The following is a 23,140-nucleotide window of genomic DNA, read 5'->3' as shown; positions in this document are numbered from 1 at the left end:
TCCCCAGGTGGTCTATTTTAGATAGCCTCGTCAGATAGACCTCTCTGAGGAGGTGATATTTAAATTAGGTGTTAAATTATGTAAATGAGCCAGCCATGTAAAGATTTAGGTGGAGAAGTCAGCTCTATACTTCAAGTATAAAGAACTTCATGTAGAAACTAGCTTAGCTGTTAAAGGAGCTATAAGAAGGCCAGTATGGCTGGAGCAGAGCAGAGGAGAAGGACCTAAGGTCACAGAAACATGCAGGGCAAGATAACAAGCGACTTTACAGGTCACAGTTAAGAGTTTGGGTTTTATTTTAAGCACCTTGAGAACTGCAGGGTATAAGCTGGAGAGTAGCACAATCCATTTACATGTTAGATCTGGCTGCTAGCTGGAAAATGGACTATAAGAGGGCAAGTGAGGAGGCAGGGAGACCAATTAAGAGGCTACTGCAGTAGTCCAGGCAAGAGACGATGGTGATTAAACAGGGTATAATGAAGTGGCGAGTAAGCAGAGGTTGGACTCGAGATTTATTTTTTAGCTATGATACAAGATATGAATTTACCAACATCCATCTATTGGTTGCTTGATACTTGGGGAACAACTATAGATAAATGGCTTGATGTGGCAGAAAGAACATAGTCCCTGTAGCTACAAAAGCCTGGGTTAGAACCTCAAGGCTTCCTCCACTCACTAGTTATGCGATTCTGAGCAAGCTACTTCATCTCTGTGCAACCTCTGGTGGGGAGGCAGGGAAGAAGGTGGAGGGTGCCGGTGACTTTGCAGAATTAAGTGGAATCACGTGTGGAAGGTACCTAGCAGAGACACTGGCCCATGGTAAAAAATGACAGCCACAACTATTACAGGCTGCAGAGCCTCAAGTATTAGATGTTGAGAGAAACTGAAAGGTCTGAAGAAGACGAGGGCGCCTTAGGATTTTAAGTAATTCCTCTGACATACCACAAGCATCCTGGCGGTGGCTGAGGCCAGGACTGGAACAACAAACATGGGAAGCATATACTTGAAGGAGTCAAGAGCATAGCAGCTGCTCAGTGAGCAAAGCATTTCTTTCCTTCTTTCTCTACCTCCTCTCCTTCCTTCTCTCTTTCTCCCCACCCACCCCACCCATTTCTCCTTTCCCTTCCCTTCCCTCTCCTTCTTTCTATCATTTCATAAATATTTAATGACTGCTTGCTACAGGCCAAGCATTGTTTGAGGTACTGGGAGTACAATGGTGAACAAGTCAGACCCAGTCCCAGTCCTCACCGAGTCTATATTTTTCCAGGAAAAAAAGAAGTAAACAGACAAAATAATTACAAGTATTAGGAAGCAGACAAAAAGAGGAACCTACTTCAGGTTAAGGCAGTCAAGGAATGATGTCTCCGACCAAGTGAATTTAAGCTAAGACCCAATTAAAGGAAGAAAAGGAGCTAGACATTCAAAGAGGAAACTTGCAAGGACCCTGAGAGAGAAAAGAGTTTAGCATGTTAAAAGAAAGTAAAAGAGGACCAGTCACTAGAGTACAGTAAGTGGGGGGAGAATGACAGGAAATGAAATTGGAGAACTGGGCAGGGACCAGACCATCCAGGCGAAAGTAGGGATTTTGGGAAACCACTGAAATGATTAAACAGGGAAGTGAAATAGTTTGATTTGTGATTATTCTTACAACTGTGCAGACAATGAATTGGTGGGGTTGGGATGCAAGAACTGAGGTGGGGAGAGGGTTACAAGGCTGCTGGAGTGGTCCAGATAGGAAGTGGAGGCAGTCTGCCAGTGGAGATGGAGAGAAGGAAGTGGATTCAAAATATATTTTAAACATTGAATCCATAAGCCTTGCTGCTGGGCATGAGAGAGATCTAAGGGGGAGGGGAAAGAGCAAGGATGATTTAGGTGTTTGGCCTGAATAACTGAAGGGATGACAGTGCCATTTATTGACAAAAGGAAGAATGCAGTGGGAGTAAAGGGGATCAAAGTCCCATCTCAGGCACAGTCAGTATGCGACCTTTGTGAGACAAGAAGGCAGTTGGATATGAGAGTCTGGAGCTCAGAAGCAGTCTAGGCTGGAGATAAAGTCAGATAATTATTAGCATAATGAAAGTATATTTAAATCCATAGGAACAGACAAGCTCACCCTGAGGGAATTCTAGAGAAAGAAGTAAGCCTAGGACAATACCCTGTTTAGAAGTCTGGGAGGGAAGAGGAAGCAGTAGCCAGTGATGCAAGAGGAAAACTAGAAGAACATAATGTCACAGAAGCCAAGAGGGAAGAAAGAATCTGGGAGGGAGGGAGGGAGGTGGGGAGGAAACTATGTCAAATGCTGCCAAAGGTCAAATACCCACTGGACTGGCAACATGAAAAGTTCAGGTGACTTGGGCAAAAGCAATATTAAGCAAGTGTTGGAAGGCAGAAGTCAGTAAAGATTACAGTAAATTAAAGAGTGAATAGGAGAGGGAAACAGAAACACTGTGTCTCTTTTGAGACATTACTTTCAGGGGAATAGTGAAATGGAGTGGTCTCTGGAGGGGAGGGTGGTATTAAGGAAAGTTTGTTTTTGTTTTAAGATTAACATATTAGAGCATGTTTGCCTGATGATGGTAATGAACCAGGGGAAAAGAGACAGGAGAGAAGTTTTGAGAAGGTGAAGGGGGATGAGATCTAGTGACCTATGAAGGAAGAGGAGGAGACTCAAGGGAAGAAGAGGATCAGATGGGTAAAATGCTAGATAGGTCTATAAGTCTTGGGATGGAAGATAAGGGAGTTTGGCTCTAATGGCTTCTGTTTTTTCAACAACATACAAGGCAAAAGTAATCAGCTGAAAATGAGGGTGAAAGGAGAGTATGGAAAGTCTAAGAGGGTGAAAAGTGAACCTACTAGAGAAATCATATGAATATCACAACAAGGAATGGAAGTAAGCTCTCACCATGCTGAAATACATGCAATTCTCAGAGCATGGCACGCTACTTCATACTTCCATGGCTTTGCCCTTGCTGCTCCCCGTGTCTGGAATACCTCTGTCTTAGCAAATTCTATTTTACCCTTCAAGATCCAGGCCAGGAAACTCCCTTTCTGTGAAACCCTACTAAATGTCAGCTTCTCAAGAGCAGATACCACAGCTTTTTTAAAAAATAATCTTTATTTATATCCCCAGTGCCTGGCACACAATAGGTATTCAGTAAATAGTGACTGAATAGAACTGAATTACATTGAATTCTCTCTTAGCTAAATTCTAATTTTTTCCTGTTCCATTTAGAGCAGAATTATCTACGGTACACCATTTTCTCAGTCAAAAGTCTGAACGAGTGACCTAAAATCCAGTGGCTACAACTAGTCCTCCACAAGCCAGTTTCATTTCATTAATAGTCCAACTTTTCAGCCTTTAGTCATAAACATCACTGTGCCCTCTCCAAGCTTGCCACTTCCTAACTGTATGTGATAAAATAATAACTGATACTTTTCAGCGGTATGTACAAAGTATCTTGATACTTTATGGGGCAGAGTTCAGACAAGTTCTGACAGGTCACAGATATTTATTTTGCTTCTGTTGAAAAGTTCACTCAGTTAATGATTAACCAACTTTTCATCCAGATTAGGGAAAAAAATTAATATATAAAGTTATATCAATATTTTCTGAAAATCCCTCATATCTTACAATTTATTTGATATGTGCCCTGCTCTAGGGAAGCTGAATATAACTTACACAAACTCAGAAAATAACTTACTCATATTACAAAAGGATGCACCTCATGATTTCTTTATATTCAAAGTTCTTTTAGCAGAAACTAAAGTCTGATTATTTTTATTTTTTTTACCTTCGTTTATACATAAGTTTTCTGGAATAAATCTAGTATATAAAATGTTGGAAGGGACTCTGAAGATTAACTATTTAGCGTATGAATTCCCTCTATGCTTCCTGAAATTTTCATTCCATGGTCTAGAACACAGGCACTGTTTCAACAATGTCAAAGATCAGAAGCACAGAGTAGCCAACAAAACAGGAATTTTGAACTCAGATAGATGAAGGATAGAGTCTTGACCGCTACCACTTAAGACTCTCTTTAGATACACTGTTTTAACTCTGATCATCAATCTCCTCATCTATAAACAAGGTACAAAACTTACCATGTGGGCTTTTATGAGGATTAAACAAAGAAGTGAAGACGAAGCACCTAGCATGGTCTTGGTGCTCACACTAGGCCCTCAAAAAGTGGTTGTTAAAGAACTATTACAACTCAATAATAAAAAGACAACCCAATTTTAAAATGGCCAAAATATCTGAATAGGCATTTCCCCTAAGATATACAAATGGCCAATAAGCACGTGAAAAGATGCTCAGGGGCTTCCCTGGTGGTGCAGTGGTTGAGAGTCTGCAGGGGACAAGGGTTCGTGCCCCGGTCCGGGAGGATCCCACATGCTGGGCCCGTGAGCCATGGCTGCTGAGCCTGCACGTCCAGAGCCTGTGCTCCGCAACAGGAGGGGCCACAACAGTGAGAGGCTCGTGTACCAGAAAACAAAAAAAAAGATGCTCAACATCATTAGCCATCAGGGGAATGCAAATCAAAACCACAATGAGATACCACTTCACACCCACTAGGATAGCTAAAATAAAAAAAACAGACAATAACAAGTGTTAATGAGGATGTGAGGAAATCAGAACCCTTATAATGGAATTTTATTCAGCCATAAAAAGGAATGAAGTACTACATTCATTTTTATAACATGGATGAACCTTGAAAACATTAGGCTAAATGAAAGCAGCAGTCACAAAAGGCCACATATTGTATGATTTCATTTATATGAAATGTCCAGAATAGGCAAATCCTTAGAGACAGAAAGTAGATTGTGGTTGTCAGAGCCTGTAAGAAGTGGGACTGGGGAATGACTGCTAATGGGTACATGGTTTCTTTTAGGGGTGTTGAAAATGTTCTAAAATCGATTGTGGTGATGATTGCACAACTCTGTGACATACTAAAAAACCACTGAACGTACACTTAAAATAGTGAATTTGTGGCATGTAAATTATATCCCCCAAAAAGCTGTTAAAAATCATTTTTAAAGTGGCTGCTGCTGCTTGTAGTGTTTAGGAAGAATACAGGATCCTACATTTTAATCAAATCTCCATCCCTAAATCTAACATTTTACCAGTTTTACCAGTAAGTAGTCTGTTCAAATTAGAAATGGCTGTGCAACACACACAGGACAAAAGAATAGGGTTCATTTGCAATCAGCAACTCCCCTTGACCTCTGAACGGGCACACGGCCCCATCACAGACAGAAATCCAGCCCGGAAAGCCAAACTGTGGACTCAACAGGTTGGATATGTCCCCCACTCTGAACTAAAAATTAAAGTTCATCTTTTCCAAACTTCTAGTGACATTTATAATTTAATATATAAAACCATTTTCAACAATTTAACCAGTGACGTGAACTACAGAAATAGGAAAGAAAAAAGGAAAATGCCTAGATAAATCAGAAATCAACAGTTTATTGAGGAACTCAATGAGTGGCAGGTACTTTTTAGTTTAGTTTAGTTTAGTTTAGATTAGTTTTCTAATCCCTAAAGTAGATATTTTCACTCTTTTCTAACTGAGGGAAAGGTGAACATGTCCAAAGCAAGCAGTGTGACGGAAAAGTTGATGGGGTGTTCTTTCCACTGATCAACACTGCCTCTCTGATAACTCCAGCCAATAAAAAAAATTAAAAAAGATGTCGCATACAGGTGGCATTTCAGTAGTTTTATAATTTCTTCATTCTAACTGCTAATTAATTGGTGGCTACATTAGTATGGAGAAAGATAAAAATCAGATAAGATTTTTGCATATGTTCTTAAATATCTCTTTTTAAATGAAACTAAGGGACTTCTCTGGTGGCACAGTGGTTAGGAATCCACCTGCCAACGTAGGGGACACAGGTTCGATCCCTGGTCCAGGAAGATCCCACATGCCGCGGAGCAACTAAGCCCGTGCACCACAACTACTGAGCCTGCACTCTAGAGTCCGCGAGCCACAACTACTGAGCCCGTGTGCCACAACTACCGAAGCCCACGCACCTAGAGCCTGTGTTCCTCAACAAGAGAAGCCATCGCAATGAGAAGCCTGTACACTGCAATAAAGAGCCAACGCAGACAAAAATGAATAAATAAATATTTAAAAAAATAAATGAAACTAAAATTGTGTGTGTGTGTGTGTGTGTGTGTGTGTGTGTGTGGTGTTGTGTGTGTGTCCACTGTGTCCCCTGAGAAGTCCTGGAGGTAATAACAACAAGCACTCAGCCAGCAGCCACACTGTGGTTTCTAAATACCATTCTCCACTAAAAGGAACTAGGGCTCTTTGAAGAAATGGTTGATCCTAGGGCTCATCCTAGGGCTGGGGCAGGATGAGCCTGGAATACCTTCTTGAGCTAGAAAGCAAGCAAGTACTAAATAGAATCACAAGACAGTACAAGTCAGCTAGAAGGGGCTCCTGCTGGCTAAAGCAGGGACATTTTGAGTGTCAAAATAAATGATACTAATGAATTATAACCCACTGAATAAAATATGAATTCATGAGTTCATACCAATATATTTATCGATATAGATGGATATGAATAAATTTTTTAATGGGGGAGAAGAGAATCTCCCTTACAGCAGAATACCACTTAATAAATATAAGGTATGATGAAGTTAGAAAAATATCATCAGTGGATGCTAAGATGAAAGAGTAATGGGTAAAAGTTGGATGAGGAACAGGATATTTACATAATCTCAAAACATCTCACCACAAATTACCTATTAACTACAAAGGAAAAAACAGTAACTTTTTCAGAGGAAAACATGGTAGATACCACCTTAGTCAAGAAATCAAAGCTAAACACCACCAATATAGGATATAATCCACATCATGTGCTTCCAGTCATGATGTATTAAGAAGGACACATCATCACTTCAGTGGTATTCCTGCAAAAAATGTGTAACCTGAACCTAATTATGAGGAAACATGTGACAAATACAAATTGAGGGACATTCCATTCTTTTTTTTTTTTTTTTTTTTTTCTTTTTGCGGTATGCGGGCCTCTCACTGTTGTGGCCTCTCCCGTTGCGGAGCACAGGCTCCGGATGCGCAGGCCCAGTGGCTGTGGCTCACGGGCCCAGCCGCTCTGCGGCATATGGGATCCTCCCAGACCGGGGCACGAACCCGTATCCCCTGCATCGGCAGGCGGACTCTCAACCACTGCGCCACCAGGGAGGCCCTGGGACATTCCATTCTTTTTTTTTTTTTTTTTTTTTTTTTTGCTGTACGCGGGCCTCTCACTGTTGTGGCCTCTCCCGTTGCGGAGCACAGGCTCCGGACGCACAGGCTCAGCGGCCATGGCTCACGGGCCCAGCCGCTCCGCGGCATATGGGATCCTCCCAGACCGGGGCACGAACCCGCATCCCCTGCATCGGCAGGCGGACTCTCAACCACTGCGCCACCAGGGAGGCCCGACATTCCATTCTTAAAGAATCTACTTATACTCTCCAAAAAAGTCAAAGTCAAGAAATAAGAAAGGCTGAGGGATTGTTTCAGATTAAAGGAAACTAAAGAGACATGACAGCTAAATGAACTCAGGATCCTAAATTGGATCCTGGACAAGGAGAAAAACTAAAGCTTATAGTATCTTTTAAAGAGATATTATTGGGATAATTGTCGAACTGTGAATACATTCTTTGGATTAGGTAATAGCATTTTTTAAAATTTACTTATTTTTTAATATTTATTTATTTAGGCTGCGCCGGGGCTTAGTTGTGGCATGTAGGATCTTTAGTTGCCGCATGCGGGCTCTTAGTTGTGGCATGTGGACTTCTTAGTTGCGGCATGCGGGCTTCTTAGTTGCAGCACACAGACTTTTAGTCGTGGCATGCATGTGGGATCTAGTTCCCCGACCAGAGTTTGAAACCTGGGGCCCCTGTAGGTAATATAGCATTTTATCAGTGTTAAGTTTCCTGATTTTGATAGCTATACTGTGGTTGAGTAATAGAATGTCCTAGTCTTTAGAAATGCATACTAAAATATTTAAGGGTAAAAGAGCATAATGTCTCCAACTTTCAAACATTTCAGAAAAAACATGCATATATATGTATATATGCATATACATATATATGCATGTAGAAAAATGATGAAGCAAATGAAGCAAAATATAAACAATCAGTGAATCTGAGTACAAGGTATATGGGAGTTCCTTGTACTATTCCTGTAATTTTTCCATGTATGTTTGAAATTATGTCAAAATCAAGGTTTCTAATTAAAATAGAGAATTTAGAAAATGAAAAGGCTAATCACCTACAATCTCACCACTACCAACAAGTTTCCTATATTCATTTTTTCCACATTGCTTCCTCTAGTCCTTGTTTATGAGCACACATACATGGGTACAATTTTTACTTCTAACTTTTTGTTTTGTTTTGTTTTTTGGGGTTTTTTTTTTTTGCGGTACGCGGGCCTCTCACTGTTGTGGCCTCTCCTGTTGTGGAGCACAGGCTCCGGACATGCAGGCTCAGCGGCCATGGCTCATGGGCCCAGCCGCTCCGCGGCATGCAGGATCCTCCCAGACCGGGGCACGAACCCGTGTCCCCTGCATCAGTAGGCGGACTCTCAACCGCTGCGCCGCCAGGGAAGCCCATTTACTTCTAACTTTTAACTTCTTATATCACTTAGGGTTTTCACCTGTTGAGTTAAACTTTCAAGCTAACTTAGATAATTTTCCATTAAAAAAGAAAAAGTGGAGTAATCCAAATATACCTCAACCAGGGAATGGGTAAACTGTGGTACATCCATCCAAACGAATACCACTAAGCAATAAAAAGGAACAGATTACTCACACACAATGACATGAATGAATCTCAAATGCATTATGCTAAGTGAAAGAAGGCTTTTTGATTCTATTCACATGATATTCTGGAAAGGGGCAGAAAATAGATCAGTGGTTGCCAAGGAATGGAAGATAGGGAGAAGGGTTGACTACAAAGGTGAACAAGGAATTCTGGTGGGTGATGCAATTGTTCTGTATCTTGATTATGGTGGTAGTTACTTGACTGTATATGTTTGTCAAAATGTATAGAACTATGTACTAAACAGGCGGACTTTCACTGTATGTAAATTTTTATACCTTAATTAAAAATAGAAAAAACAAAACAAAGTTGGGTTTAAAAACAGGTTTCACTTAACAGAATACAAAATGCAAATCTATCCTCAATCTGTGTCTTACATAAAATGAATAGGATGTTATAATACAGAGTCAATACTTATATTCAAAAGTGGTCTAAAGGAAAGTTTAACTGTAAATTAAATGCAACTAGTCACAGTTCTTAAATAAGACCTCTCCTCTTCATTTTCATGGCCCCTGCTGCAACACTAAACATTTCTTATCCACACTACTACAACTGCTTCCTAAGGATTCCTGGCCTCTGGTCCCTCCACCATTCAACTCAAAGTAATACCAGACTGATCTACCTAAAGTAAAGTGCAATATAATCACATAATCTTTTGCTAAAACTCATATTCTGCAGCATAAATTTCAAACTCCTGAGCATAACATTGGAAGCATTTCAAAACCTTGATCCAATCTACTGTTACAGCTGCAACTCCTGTCACCTATGTATTACTGACTCTGCCCCTCTACCCAGGAACAACAAAATAATCCACCCTCTACCCACACAGGACAACCACTCTTATATTTTCAAATTGCGTACCTATGTAAAGGCCTGGGATGCCCTTCCTATACCCTTTTGCTGGGCAAACCTAGTCATCCCAGTTCAAATTTAGGTCCTTCATACTAATTTCTTCCTCTGGGCTTCTATAGCATTTTGAAAAAGGTATGTCTGCCTTCCCCATCTACTCAGAAGACCATAGTTAAGGGCCTAAGCATGTAGCAGCTGCTCCATCAAAGTTAGCTAAACGAGAAACTAAGGAAATCAGATCGTGTGCAATGAGTACCTTAAAATTACTTTGTTTAGGGATTCCCTGGTGGCGCAGTGGTTGAGAGTCCGCCTGCTGATGCAGGGGGCGCAGGTTCGTGCCCCGGTCCGGGAGGATCCCACACGCTGCAGAGCGGCTGGGCCCGTGAGCCATGGCCGCTGAGCCTGCGCGTCTGGAGCCTGTGCTCCGCAAAGGGAAAGGCCACGGCAGTGACAGGCCCGCGTACCGCAAAAAAAAAAAAAAAAAAATTACTTTGTTTAAAACAAATCCTCATTTTAAAACTATATCCACACCATCAGAGTTAGAATTATTTTCCCAACTTTGGCCTTTGAAGTGGGATATATTCTATCACTAAAACTATCAAAAATATCTTCAATACTTGAAGCCAATTTCTTTCAGTCATTAATATGTCATCTGGATTTTTTCATTTTTCTGGCTTCCCAGAAATATCAACTATAGTTATCATGAACAATTCTATCTCCCAATTATTTAGTCACCTGAAAATAAAAGAACTATGAGGAGGGACCTTCAAGATGGCGGAGGAGTAAGACACGGAGATCACCTTCCTCCCCACAAATACATCAAAAATACATCTACATGTGGAACAACTCCTACAGAACACCTACTGAACGCTGGCAGAAGACCTCAGACTTCCCAAAAGGCAAGAAACTCCCCACGTACCCGGGTAGGGCAAAAAAAAAAAAAAAGGAAAAACAGACACAAAAGAATAGGGATGGGACCTGCACCTCTGGGAGGGAGCTGTGAAGCAGGAAGAGTTTCCACACACTAGGAAGCCCCTTCGCGGGCGAAGACTGCGAGTGGTGGAGGGGGGAAGCTTTGGAGCCACGGAGGAGAGCACAGCAACAGGGGTGCAGAGGGCAAAGTGGAGAGAGTCCCACACAGAGGATCGCTGCTGACCAGCAAATCACCAGCCCGAGAGGCTTGTCTGCTCACCAGCTGGGATGGGTTGGAGCTGGGAGCTGAGGCTCAGGCTTCTGAGGTCAGACCCCAGGGAGAGGACTGGGGTTGGCTGTGTGAACACACCCTGAAGGGGGCTACTGCGCCACAGCTAGCCGGGAGGGAGTCCGGGAAAAAGTCTGGAACTGGCTAAGAGGCAAGAGACCATTGTTTCGGGGTGCACGAGGAGGGGGAATTCAGAGCACTGCCTAAACGAACTCCAGAGATAGGTGTGAGCCACGGCTATCAGCGTGGACACCAGAGACTGGCATGAAACGCTAAGGCTGCTGCTGCAGCCACCAAGAAGGCTGTGTGCAAGCACAGGTCACTATCCACACCTCCCCTCCCAGGAGCCCATGCAGCCCACCACTGCCAGGGTCCCGTGACGCTGGGACAACCTCCCCGGGAAAGCACACAGTGCACCTCAGGCTGTTGCAATGTTGCACTGGCCTCTGCCACTGCAGGCTCGCCCCGCATTCCATACCTCTCCCTCCCCCAGCCTGAGTAAGCCAGAGTTCCCTAATCAGCTGCTACTTTAACCCCGTCCTGTCTGGACGAAGAACAGGCATCCTCAGGTGACCTACACGCAGAGGCAGCGCCAAATCCAAAGCTGAACCCCAGGAGCTGTGCGAACAAAGAAGAGAAAGGGGAATCTCTCCATGCAGCCTCAGGAGCAGCAGATTAAATCTCCACAATCACCCTGATGTACCCTGCATCTGTGGAATACCTGAATAGACAAGGAATCATCCCAAAATTGAGGCAGTGGACCTGGGGAGCGACTGTAGACTTGGGGTTTGCTTTCTGCATCTAATTTGTTTCTGGTTTTATGTTTATTTTAGTTTAGCATTTAGAGCTTATTATCATTGGTAGATTTGTTTATTGATTTGGTTGCCCTTTTCCTTTTTTTTAATTTTTTTTTCCTTTTTCTCTTTTTGTGAGTGTGTATGTGTATGCTTCTTTGTGTGATTTTGTCTGTATAGCTTTGCTTTTTACCATTTGTCCTAGGATTCTGTCTGTACACTTTTTGTTTTGGTTTTGGTTTCTGTATACTTTTTAGCACTTGTTAACATGGGAGGATTTGTTTTTTGGTTTAGTTGTTTGCTTCTTTCTTTTTTTTTAATTACTTTTTTATTTTTAATAGTTTTTTTAAAAAACTTTTATTTATTTTTTCTTTCTTTCTTTCCTTTTTTTACCTCCCTTTTCTTCTGAGGCGAGTGGTTGACAGGGTCTTGGTGCTCCAGCCGGGTGTCAGGCCTGAGCCTCTGAGGTGGGAGAGCCAATTTCAGGACACTGGTCCACCAGAGACCTCCTGGCCCCATGTAATATCAAATGGCGAAAGCTCTCACGGAGATTCCATCTCAACGCTCAGACCCAGCTCCACTCAACAACCAGCAAGCTACAGTGCTGGACACCCTATGCCAAACAACTAGCAAGACAGGAACACAATCCCATCCATTAGCACACAGGCTGCCTAAAATCATAATAAGTTCACAGACACGCCAAAACACACCACCAGACGCGGTCCTGCTCAGCAGAAAGACAAGATCCAGTTTCATCCACCAGAACAAGGACACCAGGCCCCTCCACCAGGAAGCCTACACAACCCACTGAACCAACCTTAGCCACTGGGGGCAGACACCAAAAACAACGAGAACTACAAACCTGCAGCCTGCAAAAAGGAGACCTCAAACACAGTAAGTTAAGTAAAATGAGAAGACAGAGAAATACACAGCAGACGAAGGAGCAAGGTAAAAACCCACCAGACCAAAAAATGAAGAGGAACTAGGTAGTCTACCTGAAAAAGAATGCAGAGTAATGACAGTAAAGATGATCCAAAATCTTGGAACTAGAATGGAGAAAATACAAGAAACGTTTAGGAAGGACCTAGAAGAACTAAAGAGCAAACAAACAATGGTGAACAACACAATAAGTGAAATTAAAAATTCTCTAGAAGGAATCAATAGCAGAATAACTGAGGCAGAAGAACAAATAAGTGACCTGGAAGATAAAAGAGTGGAAATAACTACCACAGAGTAGAATAAAGAAAAAAGAATGAAAAGAATTGAGGACAGTCTCAGAGACGTCTGGGACAACAGTAAACACACCAACATTCAAATTATAGGGGTCCCAGAAGAAGAAGAGGAAAAAAAGGACTGAAAAAATATTTAAAGAGATTACAGTTGAAAACTTCCATAATATGGGAAAGGAAATAGTCAATTAAGTGCAGGAACACAGAGTGTACCGTAAAGGATAAATCCAAGGAGAAACACACCAAGACACATATTAATCACACTATCAAAAATTAAATGCAAAGGAAAAATATTAATAGCAGCAAGGGAAAAGCAACAAATAACATAAAAGGGAATCCCCATAAAGTTAACAGCTGATCTTTCAGCAGAAACTCTGCAAGCCAGAAGGGAGTGGCAGGCCATATTTAAATAAGTGATGAAAGGGAAAAACCTACAACCAAGATTATTCTACCCAGCAAGGATCTCAGTCAGATTAGACGGAGAAATTAAAAACTTTGCAGACAAGCAAAAGCTAAGAGAATTCAGCACCACCAAACCAGCTTTACAACAAATGCTAAAGGAACTTCTCTAGGCAGGAAACACAAGAGAAGGAAAAGACCTACAATAACAAACCCAAAACAATTAAGAAAATCATAGCAGGAACATACATATCGATAATAACCTTGAATGTAAATGGATTAAATGCTCCAACCAAAAGACACAGACTGGCTGAATGGATACAAAAACAAGACCTGTATATATGCTGTCTACAAGAGAGCCACTTCAGACCTAGGGACACATACAGACTGAAAATGAGGGGATGGAAAAAGATATTCCATGCAAATGGAAATCAAAAGAGAGCTGGTGTAGCAATTCTCATATCAGAAAGAATAGACTTTAAAATAAAGACCATTACAAGAGACAAAGAAGGACCCCACATAATGATCAAGAGATCAGTACAAGAAGATATTAACAACTGTAAATATTTATGCACCCAACTTAGGAGCACCTCCATATATAAGGCAAATGCTAACAGCCATAAAAGGGGAAATCGACAGTAACACAATCATAGTTAAAACCCCTCTTTCACCAATGGACAGATCATCCAAAATGAAAATAAATAAGGAAACACAAACTTTAAATGACACATTAAACAAGATGGACTTAACTGATATTTACAGGACATTCCATCCAAAAAACAGAATACACTTGCTTCTCAAGTGCTCATGGAACATTCTCCAGGATAGATCGTATCGTGGGTCACAAACCAAGCCTCAGTAAATTTAAGAAAATTGAAATCCTATCAAGTATCTTTTCCGGCTACAACGTTATGAGACTAGATATCAATTACACGAAAAAATCTGTAACAAATACAGAAACATGGAGGCTAAACAATACACTACTAAATAACCAAGAGATCACTGAATAAATTAAAGAGGAAGTCAGAAAATATCTAGAAACAAATGACAATGAAAACACGATGACTCAAAACCTACGGGATGCAGCAAAAGCAGTTCTAAAAGGGAAGTTTATAGCAATAAAATCCTACCTCAAGAAGCAAGAAACACCTCAAATAAACAACCTAAACTTACACCTAAAGCAGTCAGAGAAAGAGGAACAAAAAACCGCCAAAGTTAGCAGAAGGAAAGAAATCATAAAGATCAGATCAGATCAGAAATAAATGAAAAAGAAATGAAGGAAACAATAGCAAAGATCAATAAAACTAAACACTGGTTCTTTGAGAAGATAAACAAAATTGATAAACCATTAGCCAGACTCATCAAGAAAAAAAGGGAGAAGACTCAAATCAATAAAATTAGAAATGAAGAAGGAGAAGTAACAACTGACACTGCAGAAATACAAAGGATCATGAGAGATTACTACAAGCAACTATATGCCAATAAAATGGACAACCTGAAAGAAACGGACAAATTCTTAGAAAAGCACAACTTCCGAGACTGAACCAGGAAGAAATAGAAAATAAAAACAGACAAATCATGAGCACTAAAACTGAAACTATGATTAAAAATCTTCCAACAAACAAAAGTCCAGGACCAGATGGCTTCACAGGCAAATTCTACCAAACATTTAGAGAAGAGCTAACACCTATCCTTCTCAAACTCTTCCAAAATACAGCAGAGGGAGGAACGCTCGCAAACTCATTCTACGAGGCCACCATCAGTCTGATACCAAAACCAGACAAAGATGTCACAAAAAAAAGAAAACTACAGACCAATATCACTGATGAACATAGATGCAAAAATTCTGAACAACAACAACAAAATACTAGCAAACAGAATCCAACAGCACATCAAAAGGATCATACACCATGATCAAGTGGGGTTTATCCCAGGAATGAAAGGATTCTTCACTATACACAAATCAATCAATGTGATACACCGTATTAACAAACTGAAGGATAAAAACCATATGATCATCTCAATAGATGCAGAAAAAGCTTTTGACAAAATTCAACACCCATTTATGATAAAAACCCTCCAGAAAGTAGGCATAGAGGGAATTTACCTCAACATAATAAAGGCCATATATGACAAACTCATATCCAGCATTGTTCTCAATGGTGAAAAACTGAAACCATTCCCTCTAAGATCAGGAACAAGACCAGGTTGCCCACTCTCACCACTATTATTCAAAAAATTTTGTAAGTTTTAGGCACAGCAATCAGAGAAGAAAAAGAAATAAAAGGAATCCTAATCGGTAAAGAAAAAGTAAAACTGTCACTGTTTGCAGATGACATGATACTATACATAGAGAATCCTAAAGATGCTACCAGAAAACTCCTAGAGCTAATCAATGAATCTGGTAGAGTAGCAGGGTACAAAATTAATGCACAGAAATCTCTTGCATTCCTATACACGAATGATGAAAAATCTGAAAGAGAAATTAAAGAAACACTCCCATTTACCACTGCAACAAAAAGAATAAAATACCCAGGAATAAACCTACCTGAGGAGACAAAAGACCTGTATGCAGAAAACTATAAGACACTGATGAAAGAAATTAAAGATGATACAAACAGATGGAGGGATATATCATGTTCTTGGATGGAAGAATCAACATTGTGAAAATGACTATACTACACAAAGCAATCTACAGATTCAGTGCAACCTCTATCAAACTACCAATGGCATTTTTCACAGAACTAGAACAAAAAATTTCACAATTTGTATGGAAACACAAAAGACCCCGAATAGCCAAAGCAATCTTAAGGAAGAAAAATGGAGCTGGAGGAATCAGGCTCCCTGACTTCAGACTATATTACAAAGCTACAGTAATCAAGACAGTATAGTACTGGCACAGAAACAGAAATATAGATCAATGGAACAGGATAGAAAGCCCAGAGATAAACCCACACACATATGGTCACCTTATCTTTGATAAAGGAGGCAAGAATATACAATGGAGAAAAGACAGCCTCTTCAATAAGTGGTGCTGGGAAAACTGGACAGCTACATGTAAAAGACTGAAATTAGAACACTCCCTAACACCATACACAAAAATAAACTCAAAATGGATTAAAGACCTAAATGTAAGGCCAGACACCATCAAACTCTTAGAGGAAAACATAGGCAGAACACTCTATGACATAAATCACAGCAAGATGCTTTTTGAGCCACCTCCTAGAAAGAAAAACAAAAATAACAAATGGGACCTAATGAAAGTTAAAAGCTTTTGCACAGCAAAGGAAACTATAAACAGGACAAAAAGACAACCCTCAGAATGGGAGAAAATATTTGCAAATGAAGCAACTGACAAAGGATTAATCTCCAAAATATACAAGCAGTTCATGCAGCTCAATATCAAAAAAACAAACAACCCAATCCAAAAATGGGCACAAGACCTAAATAGACATTTCTCCAAAGAAGATATACAGATTGCCAACAAACACATGAAAGGACACTCAACATCACTAATCATTAGAGAAATGCAAATCAAACCTACAATTAGATATCACCTCACACCAGTCGGAATGGCCATCATCAAAAAATCTACAAACAATAAATGCTGGAGAGGGTGTGGAGAAAAGGGAACCCTCTTGTACTGTTGGTGGGAATGTAAATTGACACAGCCACTGTGGAGAACAGTATGGAGGTTCCTTTAAAAAACTAAAGATATGGGGCTTCCCTGGTGGCACAGTGGTTGAGACTCCGCCTGCCGATGCAGGGGACAGGTTCGTGCCCCGGTCCGGGAAGATCCCACATGCCACGGAGCAGCTGGGCCCGTGAGCCATGGCTGCTGAGCCTGCGCATCCGGAGCCTGTGCTCCGCAATGCGAGAGGCCACAACAGTGAGAGGCCCACATACCGCAAAAAAAAAAAAAAAAAAAAAAAAACTAAAGAAAGAACTACCATATGACCCAGCAATCCCACTACTGGGCACATACCCTGAGAAAACCATACTTCACAAAGAGTCATGCACCACAATGTTCACTGCAGCTCTATTTACGATAGCCAGGACTTGGAAGCAACCTATGTGCCCATCGACAGATGAATGGATAAAGATATGGCACGTATATACAATGGAATATTACTCAGCCATAAAAAGAAACGAAATTGAGTTATTTGCAGTGAGGTAGATGGACCTAGAGACTGTCATACAGAGTGAAGTAAGTGAGAAAGAGAAAAACAAATAACATATGCTAACACATATATATGGAATCTAAAGAAAAAACAACAAAAATGGTTCTGAAGAACCTAGAGGCAGGACAGGAATAAAGATGGAGACGTAGAAAATGGACTTGAGGGCACGGGGAGGGGGAAGTATAAGGTGGGATGAAGTGAGAGTAACACTGACATATATACACTACCAAATGTAAAATAGATAGCTAGTGGGAAGCAGCTGCACAGCACAGGGAGATCAGCTCGGTGCTTTGTGTCCCCCCAGAGGGGTGGGATAGGGAGGGTGGGAGGGAAACGCAAGAGGGAGGGGACATGGGGATATATGTATACATATAGCTGATTCACTTTGTTGTACAGCAGAAACTAACACACCATTGTAAAGCAATTATACTCCAATAAAGATGTTAAAAAAAAAAGAACTATGAGAATTCCATGTTTAAAATAGAATTTATTGCCCTAAATGCATAATCTTCTATTCTGAGCAAATTAGACAGCTATACTAATATTCTGACTCTGGTAGCTCTTTATAGTTTGGCTTTTACTGAGGGTTTTCAACTCCAAATATGAACTACGTGGAATTCCAGTGGACAATACAGAACCAATGAATCAGATTTAGGAGGAAACTTAAAATTCAACATCTTAACATCTTTTTATTTGATCCAATTCAATAAACATTTACTATGAGAGAGATCCTCAGAGGAGTGAGGAGAATCAAAAGTCTTAGATCTCAAGGAGTTCACATAACAAACAGGATACAAAACAAGGTAGATACTCTACAACTAAACAAAAATTGGATAGGGACCCAAAAGTTACAAAGTGCTGTGGATATTCAAAGGGAGATGGTACCTAAGATTGGCCTTAATTGGAAGATAGAATTTTCACACAGAAGTAGTATTCCAGGCATGAAAGAAGAAAGGACAGAGAGAAGAGATTCAAGAGTTTACAAAACATGAGAATATAATGGACTCTGTAAAAAAGTGTTCACATATCCTTTGTGGAGCCAAAAGCGTGAAAAAATGAATACATAATTACCAAGAACTTCAGGAGAGAAAAGGGAGCCAATTAGTGTTGAAAGCTACAGCAGGGTTAAGAGAATAAAGACAGAAATTATCAAGAATATATCATAATCAGGTCATTGGTGGCCTTACCTGATCTCAGTGATGAGATCAGAAACTAAAGACATTTCAGAGTAGAAAAACAAAAGTGGCTCAATATAAAAGGCTCATCATGAAAGAGAATAATTAAGGTAAGGAGAAAAACAGAGTTTTAGAATATGGAAGACCTGAACGTGTTTGCTGACAGAGCAAAAGGAGTCAACAGAAAGGTAAAAATGGAAAGATTCAAAAGAAAGAAGGTATACTTAATATTTGGAACAAAGTTACAGAAAGTGGTTGGAAACAAAAGCATGCAAAGAGGAAAGATGGGCCTTGGAAAGGAAAAGGGACTTTTTTCCTCTCGGAAAAAAGGATGAGCACTTCTCTAAGAGCAAGGAAGTTGAGGGATCCTGAAAAGGCTTGAAAAAGAAAGTGCTTGGAGATCTTAGGAGCACAGGCATTTGACAAGGGCAGGAAGAAAATCAGCAGGAGACAAATAGAAAGGATTCTAGCAGCAGTGAGTGCTTAGCTGGATTCAGAAACAGAAATCTGCAGAGATACAATCAGCATATTTGATGACTTTCTCCCAATAACCTCAGAAGCCCGGGACGCTAGGGGGAGAAAGCAAATTGTGGCAAAGGCAACCAAAAAATGACTTGCCTGAATTAAAATTACTCAGGTTGGCAGGGCTGAGACAAGTGCCCAGCCAGCTCTGGCTTCTAGTTCAGCACTCTCTTTTGACTATGCTGCCTTCTTTTTAAACAAAACTTTCCTAAGGCTAGTTAAGTTTAAAAGTTAATTGCCAGTTCTAAAGTTTTAAAACCATGCTATTAAAGCAAGGTAATGAAATACTTGTTCTTTGAGCACTAACACAATAAAATTAGGACTTTTTTTTAACTTGTACAACGTCCTCAGTTGTGAAAAGTCAGAAGGGTTCATTGCCAGACAAAACCCAGAATGTCACTTACCGGGCAGCTTCAGGAAAACCCATCTTGTACAGCGTGACAACTACTGCTCCTCCGAGGCCTAAATTATGCTGCAGAGCAATCTTTGCACCAGGAACCTGCCTTTTTCCGGCTTCCCCTCTCAGCTGCCAGCAGAGTTCAGCGCACTGAGCCAGACCTAACAAATCGAACGCAGAACAGTCAGATTCCTTTGGTTTAGAAAGCTAAAGGCAGACAAGGGCTAACGTTTAATTGTGACTTTTAACTAAACCATTTTATTCAGCCAAGACGACGTTTGCCTAAGTAAGAACTTCTCTTAAAAGCCTGGAGGGTTTTTGCAGCTAGCTATTTTTTCTCCCTAAGTAATCTCTGTATTTAGACAATGTTCAGGCTTCAGAAATTCCTTGTGCTCTTTACATTTATCCAACCTGCCATTTTTTGGCAATGTTGAAAGAGAAAACACTGAATATACCGTTCTCTGGCTGAGGCAAAACAGCATAAAAACAATTTAATTTTACCATTTTTAATGTATCAAAAGAATATAATCTAGGACTTGGGAGTTGACTTTCCCTAAAATATTTAGCTGGTATGGGAAATTTTCCTATTATTCTCCTCAAAAAGTTCCTAGAGAGTGTTTTCTAGACCTGTTCACAGCTATTCCAAAAATAGCACTGGATTCACAAAAATAGCATTTTGTCCTCTGGATAATAAAATCAGAGATTTTTAGAGCTGGAGAGAACTAAATAATGTTGAAACCAAACCCCCCTAAAACTGAGTTCCCTTACTGAGTTTATGATTAATCTCTCTATCCAAAACTTTATTCCCTTACTTGTCTCCTCTGACCTCAATCCCTTTCTTGTCCCCTCAATCCTGTGCTAACTGAACACTAATTAATCAGGGTCAGTTGACTAAGATTGCTGTTGTTAATAACATCGTTACTGTATTAAAATTGCTGTTGTAGATACCATCATACAAACTCAAGTTGTTTTTCCAGGCAAGATGAGCTCACAACCCCCAGAGCCATGGACCACCTGGCCAGAGAATCATAAACCAGACACATTCTGACTCCCAAAACCATGATTAAGAAATGTCACACATATACACACTACTATATATAAAATAGATAACTAACAAGAACCTACTGTATAGTACTCTACTCTACTCAATACTCTGTAATGACCTATATGGGAAAAGAATCTAAAAGAGTGGATATATGTATATGTATAACTGATTCACTTTGCTGTACAGCAGAAACTAATACAACATCGTAAATCAACTATATGCCAATAAAAATTAATAAAAAAATACACGTGTTCAATAATGAAAAAGAAATGTCTTGAGACGATGATTAATTCGTTTCCTTGTTCTTCCCCTTTAAAACATCCTTAACTCAAAGACCAAGGTGGAGTGGATCTGAGACTTGTCTCCCACTCCCTTTCTTGGCGCCCTGCAAATAAACCCTTACTTTGCTGCAAACACCCACTATCAGAGTTTGCTTTCTGCGCCAAGCCATGGGCACAGAAGCCCCTGCTTAGTTACAAAGGTAGCAATGAGAAGCTGTAAAATTAAGTAATTTGTGAATGGTCACAAAGCAGGCTAATTCCAGAGTTGAGATTAGAAGCCAAGTCTCCTGATTTACATTTGTTTTTCCCCCACACCAGCCATTCAAGGATAGTTTAGTTAAGAATGTTGGATAGACTGGTTTCATCGTCCTGGAGGCAGAGCAAACCGGTCTACCTATAATGTCTGTTCTTCCACCCACACCCCCAATCACAACGTCTGATTCCTGAATACCTATGACAGTTTTCTGTATAACCCCAACCTTCTCAAGAAATTTAACTGCCATTTCTCCTTTCTATGCAATGTCTACATATTTTTACAGAATATATATTTTAAACACTGTTTTAAAATAGGTAATTCTACATCTTGTAATGATTTTTTGAATTGTGAACATTTTGAATATTAAGGTCAAAGTGAATAATTCTACTAATATATCCAAACTTTGGGGCAATCAGTTTTACTTGAAATCTGCCATACAAAAAGCTTAAACATTTATGAATACATAAGACCAAAATAAGTATTCAGACTGGTCTTATGTATATGTGGGTGGGGAAATAGGGCTAGTTCTTTTCCCCAAAGAGTAAATATACATAGTTTACAAATATTTGAGAAAAATACTCAACTTTACCTTGATCAAATAGTTTTAACCAATCACATTGGTCAGGCTGTTTAAAAATGGAACTAATCAATGCTGAGGAGACTATGGCACGACAGCCACCTTCATACAGTAAGGGTAAAAGTTCAAACTGGTACAACCTTTTTGGAAAGCAATGTACAAAATTATTAAGAGCACTTAAAATGCCTTGAAAACCATTCTATGGAAATAATCAAGCATGGGAAAAGTCTTACACACAAAGCTATCTGTTTATCACATTCTTAGAACAGTGAAAAACTAGATAATCTACAAGTGGAATAACTGGGGAATGGTTATATAAATTATGATCTATCCATATGACAAAGTACTATGTTCCTATTTAAAATGATGTATACAAAAATTTTAATAATTTATGAAAACGTTTATGATATAATCTTAGTAAAAAATGCAAGGAACCCTTTAGATATTCATCTACCCATCCATCCAACAAATATTTACTAAATGCCTAATATGTGCTGACACTGCTCAAGGCTCAGAAGATGTAATAAATAAGATAGGCATATAAAGGTACACAGCCTACTTAAGGAATAGAAAGTTAAGTGAATGAGGCTAGAGAGTGCTCAAGAGAGCCAGTGAGAGTGAGAGAGAAGGGGGTGAAAAGGGAGAGAGGGAGTTGGGGGAGGGAGGCAGGCAGAAAGGGAGAGAGTGAGCGGGAGAGAAGGAGGGAGAGAGAGAGAACATGAATGTACTGGAAGTACCAGATTTTGCAATAATCTCAGTCACACCATACCACTGATACTGTAGGAGATGTGGTATACTGTGTTAAATCTCTACTCATGATTTGCTTAACTCACATGTGGCAAAAAAAGGAAGAAGGGAGGGAGGGAATAAAGATCCATGTTAACTTATTTATTCACTTTTAACAAAAGACGACAGTGAGAAAACATACTGATTATATGAGCTTTCTGATTATCTGCTTTCAGAATAACCTGGCATTTCTTGCATTTCTAGAATCTAGATTTGTGAAGGGTGGAAGTCAAAAGTTGGCCTCAGAAATCTACTTGCCAAGAAGACGCAGAAGATAGTTATGAAAGCATAAACTATATAAGCAACACTTTTTAAAATTTTTCCTTCCTTGCATAACTTCTGGCACTGAATTAAAAACCATATTTTTCCTCTCCTTGGAAAAAAAAACTATCAAACATGAACATGATATATTTATAAATTGTGGAGGGACACAGAAATGGGCATCCTGTCAAAGTAGTATATTCAAACAGTAATGTCCTTCTTAAAGTCTCTTACGAAGGGGAAAAAATATTTTTAACCTGGTTACTTCATTTTACTACTACCTTGCTGCAAAAATTTCCTAACAAGATGTTGGTCAATCTTTTTATATAAAAATAATTAGCCTAGGACTCAGCTACATAGTTA

The 23,140-nt window shown here is 39.9% G+C and overlaps 1 protein-coding gene across 4 annotated transcripts in view; it reads right to left on the bottom strand.

The window, feature by feature from the left end:
• Positions 1 to 23,140, bottom strand: part of SCP2 (sterol carrier protein 2) — a 158,461-nt gene that overhangs the window by 34,117 nt on the left and 101,204 nt on the right. For all 4 annotated transcript variants that reach the window (XM_082615918.1, XM_082615916.1, XM_082615915.1 and 1 more), the window contains one exon: positions 19,579 to 19,732. In XM_082615918.1, the coding sequence (XP_082472044.1) occupies positions 19,579 to 19,732 (154 nt within the window). The remainder of the gene's footprint in view (positions 1 to 19,578; positions 19,733 to 23,140) is intronic.

Source organism: Mesoplodon mirus, assembly GCF_964341445.2.
Source record: "Mesoplodon mirus genome assembly, chromosome: 3".
Taxonomy (NCBI): domain Eukaryota; kingdom Metazoa; phylum Chordata; class Mammalia; order Artiodactyla; family Ziphiidae; genus Mesoplodon; species Mesoplodon mirus.
This window is presented reverse-complemented; position numbering and strand designations above follow the sequence as displayed.